The sequence below is a fragment of the Miscanthus floridulus genome, chromosome 2 (assembly GCF_019320115.1).
Source record: "Miscanthus floridulus cultivar M001 chromosome 2, ASM1932011v1, whole genome shotgun sequence".
Lineage (NCBI taxonomy): Eukaryota > Viridiplantae > Streptophyta > Magnoliopsida > Poales > Poaceae > Miscanthus > Miscanthus floridulus.
This window is the reverse complement of record NC_089581.1, coordinates 164,570,570-164,590,982: the sequence shown is the minus strand read 5'-3', so window position 1 is coordinate 164,590,982 and position 20,413 is coordinate 164,570,570. Positions and strand designations below refer to the sequence as shown.

The 20,413-nt window shown below is 45.9% G+C and overlaps 1 protein-coding gene and 1 pseudogene across 1 annotated transcript; one reads left to right on the top strand and one right to left on the bottom strand.

Moving 5' to 3' along the window:
• Positions 1–7,641: 7,641 nt before the first annotated feature.
• LOC136537374 (uncharacterized) lies at positions 7,642–14,417 on the bottom strand. The gene is made up of 13 exons (XM_066529365.1): positions 13,969–14,417; positions 13,476–13,692; positions 13,249–13,379; positions 13,107–13,140; positions 12,910–12,985; positions 11,920–12,097; positions 11,711–11,797; positions 11,504–11,603; positions 11,243–11,380; positions 9,803–10,351; positions 9,048–9,189; positions 8,828–8,969; positions 7,642–8,278 (listed from the first exon to the last, which is right to left on the bottom strand). The coding sequence occupies exons 1-13, from the start codon at positions 14,401–14,403 to the stop codon at positions 7,931–7,933; spliced, it is 2,577 nt and encodes an 858-aa protein (XP_066385462.1). The 5' UTR covers positions 14,404–14,417; the 3' UTR covers positions 7,642–7,930.
• A 226-nt stretch (positions 14,418–14,643) lies between these two features.
• On the top strand, positions 14,644–19,808 carry LOC136535565 (protein CLT2, chloroplastic-like; annotated as a pseudogene).
• Positions 19,809–20,413: the final 605 nt, after the last annotated feature.

Sequence of the window (20,413 nt, the reverse complement as noted above, 5' to 3'; positions counted from 1 at the left end):
ATGTCCATTAGGCACTTTAGTCTACTTTAGCATCTCTGTCGGGAACTCATACTAGGGTACCCAAAGAGAAGGAGCTAATGATCATCGACGTTGATTCATCTGCACGATCAAGAGCGCGGTTACGCCGCTTGCCGGGATCCGCCTCGCCCGACGTCTGAGGGTTGGCTCTGCCTCGTCCGACGTCCGAGGACGGACTCCGCCTCGTCTGACGTCCGAGGATGGACTCCGCCTCGCCCGACGCCCGAGGGCTGGCTCCGCCTCACTCAACGTCTGAGAGCACGTCTGAGGGCTGGTTCTGCTTCGCCCCACACCTATGACGACATTACCACAATACCGACCCAGGAATCAGGTGGGGCAAATAAGGCAAAGCGCTCAAAGTCAACCACAATATCGAGGACCGTACCCTGTACACCTGCAGGACAGTACCGTCAGGCCATGTCAGAAGGGTATTTTATAACCTTTCAGGCATGTCAGACCCCAAACAGTGTTGTGGACGCTGACATCTGCCTTACAGTGTTGTGGGTGCCGTCATTTGCCCTCGGGCACGGATCCTTACGAAAGCTCACGACAACCACTACGGTCCAGAAGGAAACTCGTATCGCCCGCAGTAACAGACGTGCGGCCACTGTGCTGCCGGCTCCTTGTATGGTCGTTGATCGACACGCTGGTCCGTCGCACTGTTTGCCGGGCTGGGATGGGACGTGACGACCCGCTGACCATGCCAAGACATGGCATCATCAGCGGGCAGACGCCCAGCATAGCCCTGTCGGGATCGGTGGACATGCGCCCGGCATGGGGCTGTCCCTATCGCCTCCTGCCATGTTAGTGGGACCCGCACAGAGGAAAAGGAAGACCCGACGTCCTTGGCGGACTTCCTTTGCCTCTGGTTTTATTCTTTTCTCCCATCTGTAATCCCTGCTCTCTCTTACCTATAAAAGAAAAAGTGGGGCACCCTACTAAGGGGATCGATCGATCACATCAGACATCACGCCACATAGCTGAAGAACAGCCAAACTCTCGGTACAAATTTGACTTTTCCATCAGAGACTTGGGATCTGTTCCTCTCTCGTCTGTTTGTAACCTATACTACGAACTTTCAGTGCTAATAACACGAGCAGCAGCCACGAACGGGACGTAGGGATATTCTACCCGAACCAATATAAACCTTGTGTCTTTTAGTACACCATTCGGGTCAGACGCGTAATAACACAAATTTACTCGTTGGTATTTACTCGAAACACCAACAACATTTTTGATACTAACATGACTGAACTACTTTAGTTTTTTTAATTAGTTTGTTTATCAATTTAGTAGTTAAAGCGACTAAAGTTTAAGAGTAACAGACGTACCCTTACTCAGTGGGGAACATTGTATGGCCGGCCCGGCTACGGGGCTAGCCGATGCATGCATGGGAGTTGGGACGGCGGGGCCACAGGCTACAAGGATGCCTGCACCCGCAGCCCGGTCGCGCACGGCGTGTCGGGCAGGCCGTAGAAAGACGATGCAAAGGCAGCAGGTGCGCGGTGAGGTCGTGCGGAGGGAGGACCAGTCGCCAGTCTCGGCTTGGCCCGGTGTGTATCGCATCGGCATCGCTGTCCCGGCAGTCTCGTCGCGCGCACATGGGACGCCTCGAACGTGTCCTGACCCCCGCACGCGCCGTGCGCCCGGGGCCGTGCGCTCGGCGCGCCGCCACGCGTCCCCGGGCCGCCTCTGGCCTCTCCCGTGCGCGCGCAGGCGCTCCAGCCCCGTCCACAGCTGATGAGATGGAAAGCCTGCGCACCGCACCACCAGGCACCAACCCGGGTAAAAAAAATGCATGCAGCCTGGCTGCACCCAACCCGGCAGCGCAGGGGAAAAAAGCCAGAGCTATCTGCTATCCTATCCGCAGCACCGCAGTAGGCTTTCGAGCGAAAGCGACCGTACCGTGCGGGCGCGCCCACCCCGCCGCCGCCGGGGAAGGGGATATGGTGCTGAGCTCGGGTCCGTGCCGGACGGCGACCAGTGGTGGCCGGTGGGCGCCACGGCGTGAACAGGACATGCTGTCATGCGGCCGGCGCCGAGGGGCGCGCGGGCCATGGGGCCAGTCGCTGGCGCGGTGGCGCCGGTGCTCTGGGGGCTTGACTGCCCCGACAGCGTACGCTGCATCTGGACCGAGGGTTGGGGTGGAGAGCAGCAGCAACTCGGGTGCATCGCAGAAAGACAAAGTAGGGTAAAGCCAGGCGCGTCTTGATGGGATAACTGACCCGTCGTACGGGCGACGACAAGTGCGCCAAATGGGCGGTGGCCATGAACTAGCAACTAGCAACGCAGATAGACCCGGGCCCCGGCGCGGTGGCGCCCCCACATTGGCCAACGATGTGCGCGTCCCTCACTCATCAGTCATCTGTCACTCACACCTCTCTCAGGCATCACCATGCATGGCGTACGTAGCCGAGACACTACGAGAGCTGGACAGCTAGCTACAGCCTACAGAGGGGCTATTATATACGAGGCACTGAGGCAGGTGCACATTTGGGTGGGTGAACAGCATGCCGTTGCCGTAAGCTGCTCGCTCTTTCTTTTTCTTGGAAAGAACAAGCATGGATGGCTAGGAGTAGGGAGAGATAGCCCTGCCTGCCCTGCCTGGTGCCTGCCTGCCTGATGATGGAGCGAGCTGTTGCGTCAGAGCAGTGATAACGGCTGCGGTGGTTCAGCTCCGGATCGGAGGTGACGAGTATCGCCGGGCAGTCATCACTCATCTCATTCTCATCTGGTGCTCGTACGGTCGACTCCAGCATTGCATTGCTACATGCATGTGGCGCTGCCTTGGCCGCGTTCGGCGGGACTCGTGGCGGCTGCGGCTGACCAGTACCACTGATCGGTCGGCAGAGAGAAATACTGATTCTATGACTGAAAAATAGGTCTCGTATATGGATGGGAAATGTAACTGCTACCACGCGTGGTTATTCTGCTCCTCGACGATGCATGTGTCTCTTGTTCTTCCTCTTCAAGTATGATGAGTACTAGCTTCAGTATCCCCTTCAAGTACTGAGTTGTGTGGCTAGCCCGTTTAAATAAACTAGATAAAACCTGCAGGTACTCCGTACAAACACCATACGTATAATATATATATATATATATATATATATATATATATATATATATATATATATATATATATATATATATATATATATATATATATATACTTAATAGTACCTTTATTTGAGAAACATAAGACTACTGTTATCGCACATGTACGAAATGAACTGGAAATTCTTTATGTGTTGAGAAATTAAAAATTGCTGGGTTCAATTCATGTACTATACAAAAGACAAGCCTATGGATCTGCACCTGTGGGCGTGTGCTATTATTGCAATGCTTATTTTTTGGAACTCAACGTCCACAACTGGAACTCTTCGTGCCCTATCTAAGTCCGGTAACAGCGCGTACGTACGTATTACTGGTAGTCTGATACATACAACGAATCAACGATTTGTCCCTGGTCCAGGCTTCATGGGCAGATGCATGTTCGAGGTAACTTGTACCAAGTAGTAGCCTTGTGTGCTACCTACATTGATGATTGCATGCATGGGAAAGAAGACGTTGAAATGCCACATCAGTAATTATTAATTGGGCATATATTTATCATCATCGTGAACTTAAACTTTGTCATATTTCCTTTCTGCTATGGGACGACGACACGGCACAAGAACAAGCGCACAAATTAAAGAGGGATCAGAGACATGGTAGCGCAAATCTAGACCTCCTCGCTTGAACCACCAGAGCTTAAGGTACTAATCAGTGTTAAACAATTGCTCCTAGCTACCTGGTACGACTAGGTTTGGACCTATCAGGCCTGACTAAGGATGGTAACGGGATGTACCCGTCGGGTATCGCCGGAACGTTCTCTTCCCCGCCACGGAGAATTCATCCCGTCTCTGTCCCCGTTAACTGTCTCGGGTATAGATTCTTGCACATCCCCGTACCCGTCGGGCATCGGTCGGGTAACAGATACCCGACGGGTACTGCATACCTGATAAACAAGGACACTTGGGGTCGCAGCTTTGCAATCGGAGACGTTTCTTCTTCACCCGGGTATAAGTGTCGGAGTCTCGGAGATGCCGAGAAGAAAGAGCGAGGTTGCGAGGAGGATGGGCAAAGGTGACACAGAGACCGAACTAAGAAAACGAGGGGCACGAACGCTCGTGAGGCAGGCGTGCTTGTGCTGCCGGGGGAGATGGTGAAGAAAAAATTGAACTAGGGTTCCTAGAACACACAAACTATATATATGATTATTCGGATTTGTGCCAAAATACCTATGTTGAGCTTCTTTGGGCCTAATACTCGCATGACAGCTCAAATAGTTGGGTTCCCCAACGGGTAACGGGGACGGGTAAACAGGGAACGTTCCCATACCCGCTATACCTGTCGGGGATAGATTCTTGCTCATTTAAATGCCTATAGGTAAAGATATATCCGATCCCCGTCTCCTAATAAATCAAATATCCGTCGGGTATCGGGGATCGGTCCGTTGCCATCTTTATGCCTAACCTGACCAGAGCGTACGACTCTCACCGGCCTTTCACGTGCATCCATGATCCAACCCCTGTTGTCACCAACCTCGCCGGCCCAGCCAATGGAGCACCACCGTGCCTTGGAGACCGGATAAGGACGACGATCATATTCATATCGACGTCGCTTTGTTTACAAATGTTTAGGGCACGGTAAATTGCGTGGTTACTTCCCAACAACCATGTTGTTAGGCTCTTAAGCATCCAGCTTTTGACTTCAATTTCGCCTAGCTCCTTACTTGGACATGCAGTATATATGTGCTCTGTCCTTTTCTTGCATTCATCGTTGCACCTTTTCACTCTATTTGCTGATGACTATGTATTCCTGGCCTGGAATCTCTGCCCAGCATATTATTAAATTACGCGAAATTCTAGGGTTTGAGGCTTTTGGGGGCAGGGGTGCATGTAGTACTAAACAAAATTAACTTTGGCAGTAGTAAAACAAACAAAGGGTGGATGGAATAAAGAGATGCCAAGTGTAGTAGTAGAGCACATTTACCCCGGGCTGAGTGCATGAGTGATTCCCTGTCACATGCCTAGCTACGAGGGCTAGCGGAGAGGCAGGCCCTTTTGGCATGGCATGGGCTGATGCGGATGGCAGCGCACGCACCACACACAAGCACCACCAGTTGCCAATAGTTTCGTCTTAGTCCGTGTCTTTAAACAAAACAAACAAAGAAAAAAGGCCGCAAGTACGAGAGCCGGCGTTGGCGTTGGCGTTGGCGTTGGCCATAAACTAAGGAGTGCCATCCTTATCTCAGACACCTCCCGGCCCTGTTTCCCCATCTCCAACTTGTGGAATCCCGACGCCATTATAACTAATCCCCTCACCACCCTCCAACACCGCGCCGTGCGAGTGTGACCACCAAACCTAGTCTCCTCGGGACACGGGCTACACGCCTCCTCTCCGTAATGTGATTGCCTTAGCGGCCTAGCTAGAGCTAGCTAATCGGATCCCTGGAGGGAGTTGAGCTGCTGGCGTCTACTAGGCATGGTTTAGTTTAATGGCGGAGGGAGATCTCCGACGATCCGCGGCCGCGCCCGGACTGGGCAGCAGCTCGGCGCGGTGTCGTGGGCGCCAGGGAGGACGACAGCCACTGCCCGAGGCCGAGCCGGGAGGTTGCTAATACCGATGCATGCTGCTCGTCGTTACGCGCGCGCGCGCAGCTAATTTGGCGCCTGCCTTAGCTGACTTGATAGTCAGCTTTCGGACGTGTTAGCTTAACAGTGTCGTATAGGTCAATGGGTCAAGGTATTCAATGGAGAAAGAAAAGTCAGTCTGCCGTCCTTTGATTTCCAACCCTAGTTAACTGTCCACTGTTTCTTTCTTCTGTTCATGTTCCTGGCCTGCAGAGGTTTTACGGTGGTACCGGTCAGAGGACCGGTTACTACCATTTCACCAGTAAAACGAAACAAAGCACTTGTAATAATAAGTTTTTTATATACAAACTTGCAATTTCTAATGAGTTTCTTCATTCGTCCATTAATGCAAGGCACATTATGATCTATCATTTTGTTCAGGTTAGCTACACTAACCATGAATGTTTTTATCCATCCAGGTTAACAATTAATGTTTTTTTGGCTAGCTATATACTATACGAGCCCCTCCTGCACTCTCCGAGCAACACGTGTATACCAATGCCAGAACTAGGGCTTGCACCATCATGGCAACAAGTGTAAACTCGCGGCTTTATTTTAACGGCAGCACTAATGCCACGTTAAACCGGAATCATGGCCCGGCTTTCCCCGAAAGGCGCCAAGTTTTGTGCCGCATTTTAAGGAGGGACGACGGGTTTAATTGGATGGCAAGCAAGCTTCAACCCCAAGGCTGCTGCTGCACACTTGGCATGTTCCAGTCCATATGGTTTCCCATGGTTTGTTAGGATACTCCTCTTCTTTTCCCATGCATGCTAGCTAGCTATAGCTAAAGCAGCCTTCACCAAACTTAGCTTGTTGCTCCTCCCTAATAAACTAATATAATCCCAAGTTGCACGGTAAAGCTAGCTTAACCACAAGCCACAGAAGCAAAGGATCGGATGATGGGCTTTGATAGGGTTCTTAGCTAGGGTAGTAGGGGACCTTGGAACATTCAGACAAATTAAAGGCGAAAGGCTAACATTAATCGCCACTAAACAACTCGCTAACCTTTGAAGCACATATGCTCCGGCCACACGCCGTGGCTCACACAAGTGGCCATCTGGCATGACGTGGACAGACATAGCTGACCTGGCTCCTCCCGCGAGGCGACACGTGGGAGGCGGGTTCGGGCGACCACGTCGCCGGAGCGAGGCGCGGACGCCGAGGCGACCTCGAGGAGGGCGATGGTGGGATTCCGAGCTTAAATATGACCAAGTGTACGTTAAGGCTAGCTAGCTTGAGTAGAATAATGGTTTTGCCAGTGAGGTTTTGAGGTGGAGGACACGGCCACGGCGAGGCGAAACGTGGCCATCGTGTCGCGATTAGTTTATTATGGCCGGGGCCTGTCTTAATTAGCTGTCCGATTAACCATATTGATCCATCAGTGCTTGAAAGGTGCGATAGCTTTCTTGCGAGATCACTTGTTTTTTATTTGGGGCCTCACTTCTCAAGGGAAAATCTTTATCGTGTGATTTGCTATACAAGACAAGTATGTGACATATAGGGCTGACGCATCATAACAACCATGTCAACACAACACTCTCTTTGTGTTTTTGTATGCGTGATAATCAGACTAGTACGATATATATGATCATCCATGCAGCTAATAGCATACATACACATATCTTTTCAACTTGTGTGTGTGTTAAAAAGTTTGCAAATGCAAAGTGAAAAAACAGTAGGTACTTGCATTATTACTAGGTTTATTTATGCAAAAATCAACTATGTTTATTTCTTCTAAAAGTAAGATCAGATGCAAAAGTTCGAGGTAATCTTGGATTAGCAGGAAAAGAAAGCAAGATCAGAAACTTAATATTCCCCGTATACTTAATCATATCCACTCACCGTTTTAATTGACACCCGCTAATTGTCCTTGGAATAAAGAAACTTATGTTAGGTAATCAGATGCAAGGTTCTTTTGTTAGGGAATAAAAGAACAGCCACATGAAATGGCAAACTGCTAGAACATTGTTGGCTGCATCGTCTGTACATACACCGCCAGATACCGTACATTCAGAAAACAACACAGCAGAAGTTGCTTTACATCTAGCCCAATCAAAGTGCATTCTGCAATACCAATATGATACATGTGAGAAAAGCACTCCACACCAGAAAGCTGCACAATCTTATACAATGTATATACAGTATACACCACTTGTTCAGTAGCATCCCAATGCACTTTCAAACTGTCCTGACAATCACAAATAAGAAAAATGACTCAGGTTTACTTCAGTGACTTGCTACCCCTCCCTGGTATCTGAATCCTCCGAAGATGGCGAGCCCAGCCTTCTATCAGGCAGTGCTGGCTCTGGTCTCACATCGTTTTCACTGGCCTTGTGCTGGTTGCAAGCCTGAAATCTGAAGCAACATGACAGATGGTCGTTAACGATCCCGGCAACCTGCATGAAAGAGTAGATCGTTGTAGGTCCAACACACTGGAACCCTCGGCGCATCAAGTCCTTGCTTATGGCTTCAGCTTTCGGCGTCTTTGTAGGTACATGGCGAGCATAGCGGAAGCCGTTTGTGATGGGCCTGTGGTTCACAAAGCTCCAGCAGTAGTTGCTGAACGATCCAAATTCCTTAACCACCTACAGGTAAGCATTTCGAAAGTTTAACACACGGAGTCCTGAAATTATGAAACATATGGTACTGCACATAGGATGTTTGATCAAATCATGGTGAACTGCAGATTACGTATACAAGAAGCCCATGTATCACATTGTTCAGATTATCAAAGGATACAAGATGTGGCCCATGTACGAAACGAGGTCTCTGCCTCTTGGGATTTCTCTTTGCTTATGGACATGAATGGCTGTTTTAGTGATGTGCTACTCTGCTGATCGCTAAGTTGCAAAGCAAAAAAAGTAAGCTGAGTGTGATCTCACTAGTATTTTTTATATGCATTGGACAAATGCCCCAAAATTTCTAATGTTGCCAAATTTCTGATACCGTTTCCCCCCTTTGTTGTTAAATGCCAAAGAAAATGACGAATAGGAAAAACTGAAAAATATTAGCATTCAGCCTTATCAGAAGGTTAATGAGAAGAATAGCACCCTGTGTCCTCGTCCACCAGAGATAAACTGAACAAAAAATATTGATGCAAATGCAAATAACTGTAAGAATACAGACTCCTGTACCTTCTGCATTTGCTTGGCATTTGTTATAACTGCGCGAATCTTTTGCTCTGACAGCAGCACGATTCCATTTGATCTCAAAAGGTTTATCTTCTTCTCCGTAAATTCAGATACCAATGAAAAGTTGAAGCCATCGAAAATCTCCCTGGTACAAATGCTGAATCCATCAGTGGGCATTCTAACACCTCCGCTATGAACAGAGTTTCAGTTTTGGGCAGCATACCTGAATTCCTCCCTCTTGCTCAAAATAGAAGGCCAGGTGAGTTCACCTAAGGCTTGTGAAAGTGTAAGCAGCTCAAATAGCATTCGGTCATCATGAATAGGAACTCCCCATTCTTCATCATGGAATGCGACATAGAGGGGCTCTGAAGAAATGGAGTTACCATACCATATAACACCAAAAAGCATGATATTAGTTGATAATGGCGAGCCTATACTTTCAAAAAACTGAAAATTCATAAAAAGTGCGAAAGATGCACATAACGACTATTTGTACAAAATGCACTTCTGTCCTTGGTATTCGAAAAAAAACCTAATTCGGGTGTTTAGTGTTGCAGAATGACTATCTGTACTAAAGTGTAGAGATGCATGTTCAGTTCATGGATAACAGTTCTAGAGCTACACCTCGTCAATAAAAATTGCGGTAAAATTCTTGCCGTCCTTTCGAAAAAAAAGTTCTAGAGCTACAAACTCAGCATAGTTAGCACTAATTCACTAACGTCTAATAGTAAATGACAAAGGAGAAGTCTCAACTGATTATGAAGACAAACCAACAGAGTTACAAAGGTAGTTGAAATCCAACTGATTATGCTTCAACCACAGAGCAAATGACAAAGGAGAAGTCTCAACTGTAACGCACACGTACTGATCATTTGCAATGTACTAGAGGAACCATGATGAAATCATGAAAATGCAGTTCTATTTCACTTATTTTAAGGGAAACAAAAAGGAAGAACCAGAAAACTGTGATTAACTCACCCGAGTTTGCAGTGATCCAGGAACACCTCTTCTTCTCCGCGGCCGGGCCAACTGTCATCAGAGGAGGCGAGCTCCTGCGACTAAGTGACGGGATGAGCCTTCCATTCTTGCCCCGCTTCTCTTGATCATCCAGTCGTCCCTTCGCCTTCGAATTGGCCGGCGTCTTGGCTCTCTCAGCTAGCTTCGCCCTGGCACTGGCTACGTTGGAGGAAGCGGTGGGTAGGGCCATCCGGATGCGGCGTACCTCCGGCAAGGGGGACTCTGACCGGACGCCCGGCATTTGCAGTTGCAGAGTCAAGATCCTCGAGCTTCGCGGTGTTGGTTCAGTTCGGCAGTGACGACCGGGCGAGCGGCTTATTAACGCTGTTTGAAACGGATGCGGAAAGACGGAGTTACCCCTGCCGCGATGTTTGAAACAGGAGGCTAGGGCCGCCGTGTCGGGCTGGGCGTCGCCGTCGGCTGCGGGTGCAACGGCTTCGGCACCAAGGGTGGCGTCGCCACGACGCCTCGTACCGTTACGCACAAGCATTGCCACACGCCGCCCCAAGTCTCAACACGTAGTCAGTCTCCGTCGCGCGCGCCGTCCCATTTGCAGCCCAGGCTTCCGTTGTTTGCTTGCGGCAGCCGGCAGAGGCGCAGAGCTCTCGTCGGCAAAGATCTTCCCATGAACATTCGACAAGTACTCTGCAGTAGTCCTTGGAGAACCACCTTCCAGATGTAATGTAACAATGCAAAGAACACGACAAGACGAATGGACACATATATAATGGAAGAATGTGATATCAGCAACAGAATCGGCACTGGATACGGCAAAACTTATGATACCAGCATGTAGAGTAAACCTGCAACCATTGTCTTCAAACCAGTTGAGTGCTCAGGGAAATGAAAATCACTGATCACTTTACAGGAACGTTCCGAATTGTTGTCGGGAAAGTAACCAGGACGCAGATGAGTCCAACGAATCTAGTTGTATACAAATTCTTTCATCTCTCTGACTGCCTGTTAGCACTTGATCTGAGTTTTCCAGAAGCACAGTGAAAATTGCAATGCAGGGAACTGCACAGTGTAACTAAGAAATAACAATGAGATGTCAGCCCCTCAGGTCAGCCTAGATAGGATTCGCCAAACCTCCAGCCTCTGGCAAAAAATTGGACTTGATATCAATCAAGCACTGCTGGGAAGCGAGAGGTCACACAGTAGGTCAGCACTGGCAGACGGCCCACTCATCTGGAGATGGGGTGTTCTTCACCACCTGAAGAAAGACATGTCGTGATGTTACAAGTCAATAATACAGCAGTCATGAAGTGACTGGATAATAGATGCGGGAAATAACTGCTTACCAAGAAACACGAGGTACAATGCTATTGCAAAACCACTTTCCATAGGTGACAGTTGCATCAACGATTCATATGTTCATATCATGCTCTTGGCAATCAAATTATTTCTCCGAGAAGTACATGGTATCCTGAAAATGAAGCGGCTCGTTTCCCCAAGAGGTCCATCTGGGAAACAACTCTCTGGCAAAAAGCTCGATGCATCTTGAAAGTTTAGGACCTGGGATATATTCTGAAAGTAATTCTTTTACAGATTAAGGGTCAACTAATTGAACATCTGTTATATCCAGCTAAAAAGGCTATATTACATTACTGTCTATTCCAAGTTATAAAGGCAAGGGCACTTATGTATTGCAAGGAAGGATACTCTCAAGGGGAGGTTTCCTTGAGTGAGCACCTGGGACACTCATGATTACTTGGCTTCCTTCTAAAAACTTGAAGTTCGACCCTTGCTTAGCATTTGTGTTCTACATAAACAAATCCGGAGAACATAATCAATGAATTTAAGAATACAACTGCACAACTAAAGTCACAGTCAAGATTCGGTACAAATAAGCTGGTGGGATAAACTTACAACATTTATGTAGCCAAGGAGGAGGCACTCATAAGGCCTGTGATGGAACAAGTCTAAATCACCAATTAGAGAACCATCAGGTTTCACCTATAATTGGCAAAGATATTAGAACCAAAATGCAGAAAAATAGTAACGTCGCTATAAAATTAACAAATATATCAATGGAAAATACTGTTGCAGCAGGTGCCAAATGAGTATCAGATGTAAACCTTAAGCCAATAAAACACGGTGGGATCTTTCACTCCCCAAGAAGGAAGCAGTTTTTTCTCAACAAATGCCCGCAGTTTCTCCCTATTTGTAATCCACAAAACAAGAAGCGCTCCGGCTGGATGGGCAAGTTCTTGCACTGGAAGATACAACAAATATCTGTTGGGAAGTGTAGGATACCTGTGGCATAAACATTTAAATGAACTATTTATTACTCTATAAGGTTTCTAACTAAGGAACCGTGACTTGGGGCTCTTGGTGGGTTTCAACTCTAGCCTACCCCAACTTGCTTGGGACTGAAAGGCTATGTTGTTGTTGTTGTTGTTGTTGTTGAAGGTTTCTAACTAACCAACTATAAGTTGAAAATTACAATTCAAAAGATGATGGACGGCGATGAACGTGAACACAGTCTAACCATAAATGGTTTAGTTTTGTAGACACAGCCAACTCATGCTTTACTATAAGTTCATAGAACAAAATGATACAGCCTAGACACTCTATGGTCAGCTAAGGGTAATAATGATATCTGCACTACATTGGACACCATACAAGAAATTTGCACAGTGGCAAAAAGAACAGGCTTCAAGAATTGGAGCACATATTGGAAAGTTATGGTAACATGCAAGCATCACATTCTGACTTGAACGTCAGCTAAAGAGCGTATATAAAAATGTAGTTAAAACCAAGAGCATGTACAGTAAGCAGAGTGCAAAACCAGCCTTTGTGATGTGGACCAAGGCTTAGTCATTAGCAGGTGCGGAGCCAAAGTACTAGGAATGCTGTCACCTTACAGCACGCATGTCTATCATAGCTATGTTAGTGACATCAATGGTTTCTAACTCTAGATCCGCCCCTGGTCATTAGGCTCACCGAGTGCTCTAGGCACTCTAGCTTTTATTTACTTTACAGAGAAAAAAATATGAAAATTACTGTTAAATACTTGTTCACTTCATGTTCATAGATAAATCACATCCAAAAAACAGTAAGCTTACGCTTCTTTCTGACGAACACATCCATTCTCCCAAGGCGGGTCAATAACTATAAGATTATACCCTTGATTTGGACTACCTAGAGGAAAAAGGGTAACACCCAATGAATTAGGGAATCAAGTAAATGTGAAACACAATTATCACAAGCATATAAATATGTGAGCATATTTAGCCTTCATTGGTGCCACATTGTCACTTACAAGGAATGAGATCTCTAACCCGTTTGAAGTCAGTCTTTATGTCAACGGGTGACCCAAAGCATGAAAAGGCATTTCAAAATTAAGGACAGATCATTCAGTTAGCTGAAACTATATGCAACAAAGAAAAAGGGTATTTATGTACCATCAAGAAGCAACTTTCTCTTGGTAAAATATAATGCCTATTCTGGAATTCTCCTGCTGCCTCGTCAATCCCTTCAACACTGATTATGCTATTAAATAGAGGAAATGATGTCTTTTGGGCATGAAAGGAACCTAAGATATTAGAATCAATAAGCATTGCTTCAGCATTGCATCATGTACCTTCAAACATGGTAAAAAAGAATAAAACCATCTGTTTCATTACTTTACCTTCCTCATTGCCCTGAACATGGGGTTTCCGGAAGCAAAGAGTGATCTCATAGAAAGGTGCTCGCCATGAGGTCCCAAGCTCAACGAAATTATTCTCAGAACCACTTCCTGCATCAAGTGTGTGCTCGTTGCCTTTGATTGTCTTGGAAATGTACTCCAGTAGATGTTTAGCCTTAATGAGTGATTCATGTGCTTTCAACAGTAAAGGCCTCGCTTCCTAGCAGAAGTTAACCACGACATCAAGTTCAAGCACTAAACACTACTCACTACGTTTGCAAAACAAATTCCAGAGTTCTTCTCCACAACCTTAAACAAACATTATGTTTTCAATTGCCACTAGCTAAAATTCTAAATCCCCTGGCAAGTTGTCAAAGTGAAGCCATGATCCAAGTAAGAACTCAGTTACAGCAAGACTATCAGTCTGAACCCAATTATGTTACCATCTAGTCAATTTAGCATTACTTTGCCACAGTAAAGCAGTGCAACACATCACCTGGTGCCGGGCTTCAGCGATCTGCTCCATGGGATTGAGCTCCCTGGACTTCGGCTTCTGATTACCCTTGCGCTTCCTCCGTTTCTCGGGCCGCTCAATCTCTGGCTCGCCTTCCTGATGCGGGGGGCCGAAGCTTCGGGAGTAGTACGCAGAAGGGACGATGCGGAAGCGCTGGTAGGACGCGTTGAGGAGACGGACCGGGTCGAGGAAAGTGGTTCCGGTGCTGGTGCTGGGGCCATCGAGGCGGTAGACGCCGGTGACCTCAAACGACCGCAGCTCGTCGCAGACTTCCATCTGCGGCGGCAGCGGCAAGGGTTTGGGAGAATCTGAACTCTGAACCGCTGGATCTCCTTCCTTCGAGCCGGCGCAGAGGGCTGAGCGTCGCCGCCACCGCCGACGCCCAAGTTTGCTGGCCGCCTCCAGCCCTCCCTCCATCTCAGCTAAGCGCCGCCACCAAACAGCCCTGGGCCGGGAGCGAGCGCGCGGGCGTGGAGGTCAGTCGGAGGCACGCGCCGTCAATTGGTTCAGCTATCCTGGTCCCCACCAGTCAGATACTCAACGAGCAATTGGCACAGTAGTCCGAAAAAAAAATTCTGTGCATCCGAGGTGTAAAAGGACCCGTGTGCAGCGCCGCAATCCGAAGAAACGAAGCAACCCCCGAAATCTTCGACGCCATCGCCACTGCGCCATGCCCGTCCAGCACCTCCTCTCGCCACTATCCCTACCCTCCCCGCCGCCGCCCCTCCTCCGCAATGGAGCGCCATGGCGGTGCCCGAAGCTACTCCGTGCCGCTCTACAGCTCCCGTCTCCGCCTCCGCTTCACCTGGGGCTCGCCGAGGCCCGTGGCGATGGCGGGAGGCGGTTCGTCGGGACGCTGGGCTCGAAGAGAGCGCGAGCGGTTAGTACAGTTAGGGTTTCTGCGATCTGCGGAGACGGTGGCGGCGGTGCTGGTGGTACGGGGATCGCGGCGGCAGCGGCCGCCACTGTGGTCTTTGCTGTGATGAACCGGGTGCTCTACAAGCTGGCGCTCGTGCCAATGAAGAATTACCCCTTCTTCCTCGCCCAGTTCGCCACATTTGGGTAATCTTGATAGTTGATACTTTCAATGAAACCTCAACGTCTGTCGTGTAATTGAGCATTTTTTGTGCTATATACAGAGTACTATAGGAACTGTGTGTAATTGTAATTTTCTGGATTGATTAAATGTATTAGACGTACGTTGCTGGTTTTCGCTAGTCAAAATTAAGTTCATGGGGCTTATGAAGTGCAATGCTTCCATACAATTCAGTATCAGTAGAGTCCTCGTGTATTTCCTTTGCACAAACTGCTTTCTACTAGCACTGAACTACTCACTTCATATTATTTGCAGGTATGTCCTAGTGTATTTCTCTTGTGTATTTCCTTTGCACAAACTGCTTTCTACTAGCACTGAACTACTCACTTCATATTATTTGCAGGTATGTCCTAGTGTATTTCTCAATTCTCTTCATAAGATTTCGCGCTGGGATTGTCACTAGAGAAATGTTAGCACTTCCAAAGTCACAGTTCATGCTAATTGGTTTACTGGATGCGCTAGGTGCTGCTTCAGGCATGGCTGCTGCTGGTAATCAATGCTGCTCCTCCGTCACCGCTAACAACTCATTGTTTAAGTTTGTGCATTGTAGCAGGTTCAGTAGTTGTGGTATGATTCCTTCAGACTATAACGAATGAAATTTGTTTCTATATTTGTCTGTCCTCGCAGCTATGTTGCCCGGGCCATCTATTCCAGTGTTGTCACAGGTAATTCGTCTACATGTACCACTGGTTCACTTCTGATTACTTCATACATAATGCTTTGATTGTGGGAGGCATGAATCATGTATTGCTTACAACTTTACATATAACCCTGTAAATGCTTGTCAAATGGAAGCTGCTTTCGCAATTTCTGTTTTTTTTTTTTAATTTTACTTAGCATTTCTCTTTAGATTGTTTTTTTCATTCTAAGTGCTTACATTAGATCAACACATAGATAGTTCTTGTAGCTAGGATGGTGGGCTAAGTGTTTCCACATGCTCTTTTGTGTATTCTTTTCACTGATCTATTAAAAAATCATCATTGTTATATAACAATTATTTAAGTTACAATTAACTTAATTTTTCCATTCTACCTTTGCTAGTGATATACAATCTTTCTAGGATGTAGTTATTTTTTTGTATAGATCCACTGGATTCATCCACCTTCATGGATATACTTTTCATGTGATCTTCCTATTAATTGTCTAACATGCTTGTCCTCTTTGTGTAGTCTTTTCTGGTTTGGCAGCTTATCTTATCTGTCCTGATCTTGGGAAGGAAATATAGAGCAAATCAGATCCTTGGCTGCTTGCTTGTTACAACTGGAGTAATTCTAGCAGTGGCTGGGTGTGTATTGGAATAGTTGTCCTTATTTTGCTTACTCTTCTATTGCACTTCCATAACGAGCACTAAATAATAATTAGTTGTTATCTATTATATTTGTATGCCATATTTTTTTTAAAAATCTGGCATGCTCATGTAAAGATCATGCTTGTAGTCTCCTGCTCGCCGGCGACCCTTGCCGGAGATGGAGAAGACGATCCCTGGATCGACCCAGACACACACAAACTTAACACGAACATGGTGGAAGAACACAGAGAGTTTCGGTGCTGCCAAATACCCGCAGCTTTTCAGACTCTATTTGATTCAAATATATACACGATTACAATGGCTCAAGGCCACAAATCACAGCGTGCCATCCCACAACCGAAAGCTTGGCTCACCGTGATCACTAAGAATCAAAACAGAAAGCAAAACAATGACAGCCACTGCATGCATCTGGCTCACTACAGACGCCCTCCTACAAGAGCTCACTTAATCAGTAGCTAAATATAGAAACTAACTAAATATAGGAGCTAAACCGAGCTGGATTATGAAACAATGCTGAATATTATCAAAGCTCCTGGTTCATTCTAGATACCACTGATTGCATTTTAGGATTGGCAGGCAATATAAGAGATGCATATGCCATTTCAGTTTGACTAAATAATCACAGTGACACTACATTTCGTTCATAGAATTAGTGGTCTAAATGTTGACCAGTAGATTCAAATTCAACAGATTTCTTGTCTATTCCTAGTTTTCAGTGGCATAATTCTGAGAATAAACTTCTTGTTCCCACAAGATAAAATATATAAATGCTGAACCAAATATCTTGGAAGAGTATAAATTTAGAAAAATATTATGGTGGATCATTTGTACAGGTTACCATTATGGTGCATGTATTATGCTCATACCTTGATTTGATTTTGAGTTTTTTTTAGTCATCCTCTTTTCATGATGAATGCAGTGGAGCCAGTGATGGTCCGATTCTCTCTGAAGTCAAATTCTTTTGGCCAGCAGTAATGATGATTTCAGCTGCATTTCAAGCTGCTGTTTCCATTATCAAGGTTGAGTGTTCATAGTAGTGTTGTGGTGGGATTTTCATGATAATCCAGCTCTATAGTTTTTTTGGCACTATTACAGGAGTTTGTTTTCATTGATGGGACGAAGTGAATGTCGATCTCAATGTGCTTCATTCGCTTGTGGTGGACGGGGTTGGCTGTCATGACTAAAGGGCTTCCGACAGCACTCTTTCGAGAATTTCGATCCAGTCTTTGCGTCCGGGAGCCTCCCGCTGCAACTGCGGGCGGGTGTTAGGCAATAGAATATGCCGCAGCCCCTTACCATATGCTGCGGCATTTGTAGCCATAATTAGTAGATGTAAATCAAGGATTAGTTGCTATAATTAGCAGATGTAAATCAAGGGAATTACCCTTGCCTTGTAAAGCAAGGCCAGCCGGCCCTATATAACAGAAGGCGCCCCCTCCTATTGAGGTGTGGCCAATTGCCTCCCAATTCTATCTCTCTACATGGTATCACACCTCAATAGGAGGGGGCGCCTTCTGTTATATAGGGCCGGCTGGCCTTGCTTTACAAGGCAAGGGTAATTCCCTTGATTTACATCTGCTAATTATAGCAACTAATCCTTGATTTACATCTACTAATTATGGCTACAAATGCCGCAGCATATGGTAAGGGGCTGCGGCATATTCTATTGCCTAACAGCCTTGAGGTTTGTTTAAACCTCTGTTTTTTGGTCATTAATTTTTTTATATTGAAAGCATGAATTATAACTTGTTATTTTTTTGTTTACATAGGGAAAGCGACCTGATATATTTGTAGTCAACTCTTTTGGTTCAGGTTTCCAGGTAAGATAATAGAGATTCACTTTTTTTTATAACTGTAGGTTCCTAGTCAATACTGAAAATAGGAATGCCAGTACTGACCTTCTTGGTACTCTATGATTCTTTGGAAATTTCTGGTGATTCTTGTACTATTTTGGCTTATGAATCATTTGGATTGTCTTCCTTTTGCTCACTGAAAGTTGCACCATACAGGCTCTTTTCATTTTCCTACTCCTTCCATTTCTCTCTAACTTGAAAGGGATTCCTTTTGCTCAACTCCCTGCATACCTAAACCGTGGTGCTGCATGCTTTCTGAATGTTGGAGGGAATCTGAAGGGTGAGTATTGTTTCTCATAGTACGTTCAGGTGGTAGATAAGTGGATCATTATCTCATTATGTAATTTCAAATATATGACTGATAGGAGAAAAAAAAAGATTTTTCCTGAAATCTTCCACAAGTGAATATTATCCATTTCATCTTTTTTGTTTTGGTACGATGAGTGATATTATTCAGGTATGCATGGCATAAATGTATAACACTTTGCTAGTTATGTCAAAACTCAAAACGCTTGAGGCCTGCAGTCTTGACTTTGAATATCTATAATCTATGACGCAAGATCATTTGCTAATGGTTTGGATTTTCAGATTGCCATGGAGCTCCTTTGCTACCACTTCTCTACATAACTCTGAACATGGCCTTCAACATTTCTGTCCTTAATCTTGTGAAGATGTCTACAGCAGTGGTTGCTTCACTAACATCAACTTTAGCAGGTTATGCAGTTTGTTTTCCCTCTTCATATTTTAATGTTTGAGTAGAGTGCTTGTGCCAGGCAATCAGGCAAGGGCATATGGAAATTTATTTTTTAAAAAAGTTGAGGTGCCATGCAAATCTTTTGTGCAGTTGGCATACTCTATAACTCGATGTTGCACTCATGACTCACGACCAAAACTTTAAGGAAACAAGCCCTTTTTAAGCTGACTTATGTTTGGTTTGTTGTACATTTTTTAACACTATGCTTCCCTGCAGTACCTCTTTCAATCTATATCCTGTCGCTGCCTCTGCCATATCTACCCGAAGGAACAAATTTGAGCACATCTTTTTTTATTGGTGTTGCTACCTTAGTTCTCGGACTGCTTCTGTACAACCTTCCTCAAAAATCAGCCAATCAAGTAAAGAAATATTAATCTAAACCCATATCAGATATAAGGATGACAGGAAGCTATTGGTGCTCCACTAGGAAAAGGAGCTGCATTTTGTTGGCAGTGGCTGCACAATTTGGCACAGAACATGTGAAGAGCAGTGTTCTTCTGCTACAAACATTTGTGGTGCAAACATTTGAGGCACCAGCTGACTTAAAAGCTTTGAAACAGCGAGTTCTCGTTTCATCTGTTAACAAAATCCTAATGGATTATGCAGCTATCTGTTAATTCCACTTGAGCGAATGTAACTGCCAACTAGTTTCAGACGAGTAAGGGCTTCACAAATTCATTGATCGTATAATTGTTGTCACTATTTTTTTTTGTTAATTCAAGACTAACATTCCTAACTTCATAGGATTTATTATGTAAATATAAGTATATGTTCTTCTTCATTGTAAATCATGATTGCATGGCCAACCATTTCGGGTGAATGCTACATGCATGGACCATTATTTATTTTTCCTTCTTTATATTAATCTTTTTATTTTTTTTTCCCTAGGGTTTGGCCTAGGGTCACTCCCACAAAACTGCAAACCTCACTGGATTGTCGCTGAAACTCCTTGTTTTAGCAGACCCTGTGCGGCTCTCTGCGGGGTTATTACTTCTCCCCACCCTGGGCACAAGTTGCATGGCGGGTACTCAGGGAATTTCGGCTGGAGAAGAAAAAGAGAAGATAACCGACGAGATGAGTTTGAGGATCGGCATGCTTTGGTGGGGGAAGAAGATGAGGATTTAGATTTCTTGGATTAGATTGACGGCTTGATCAAGGAAGTACGCTGGCTGGCGCTGTTTAGGGTTTATACCACAAAACCCTTCAGCCATGCAGCCTTGTTGAATGCCATGCGCAACGCGTGGTCTGCAGCGAAGGAGGCTGCTTTCAAGGTGTTGGGAGAGAACCTATTTCTTGTCCAACTCCAGTGCGTGGGGGGTTGGACTATTCCGTGGAGCACCGTTGGTCCTAGAGGAATATGATGACTTCTCAAATGTGAAGGACTATAAGCTTAATAAAATCCCGGTTTGGGCTCG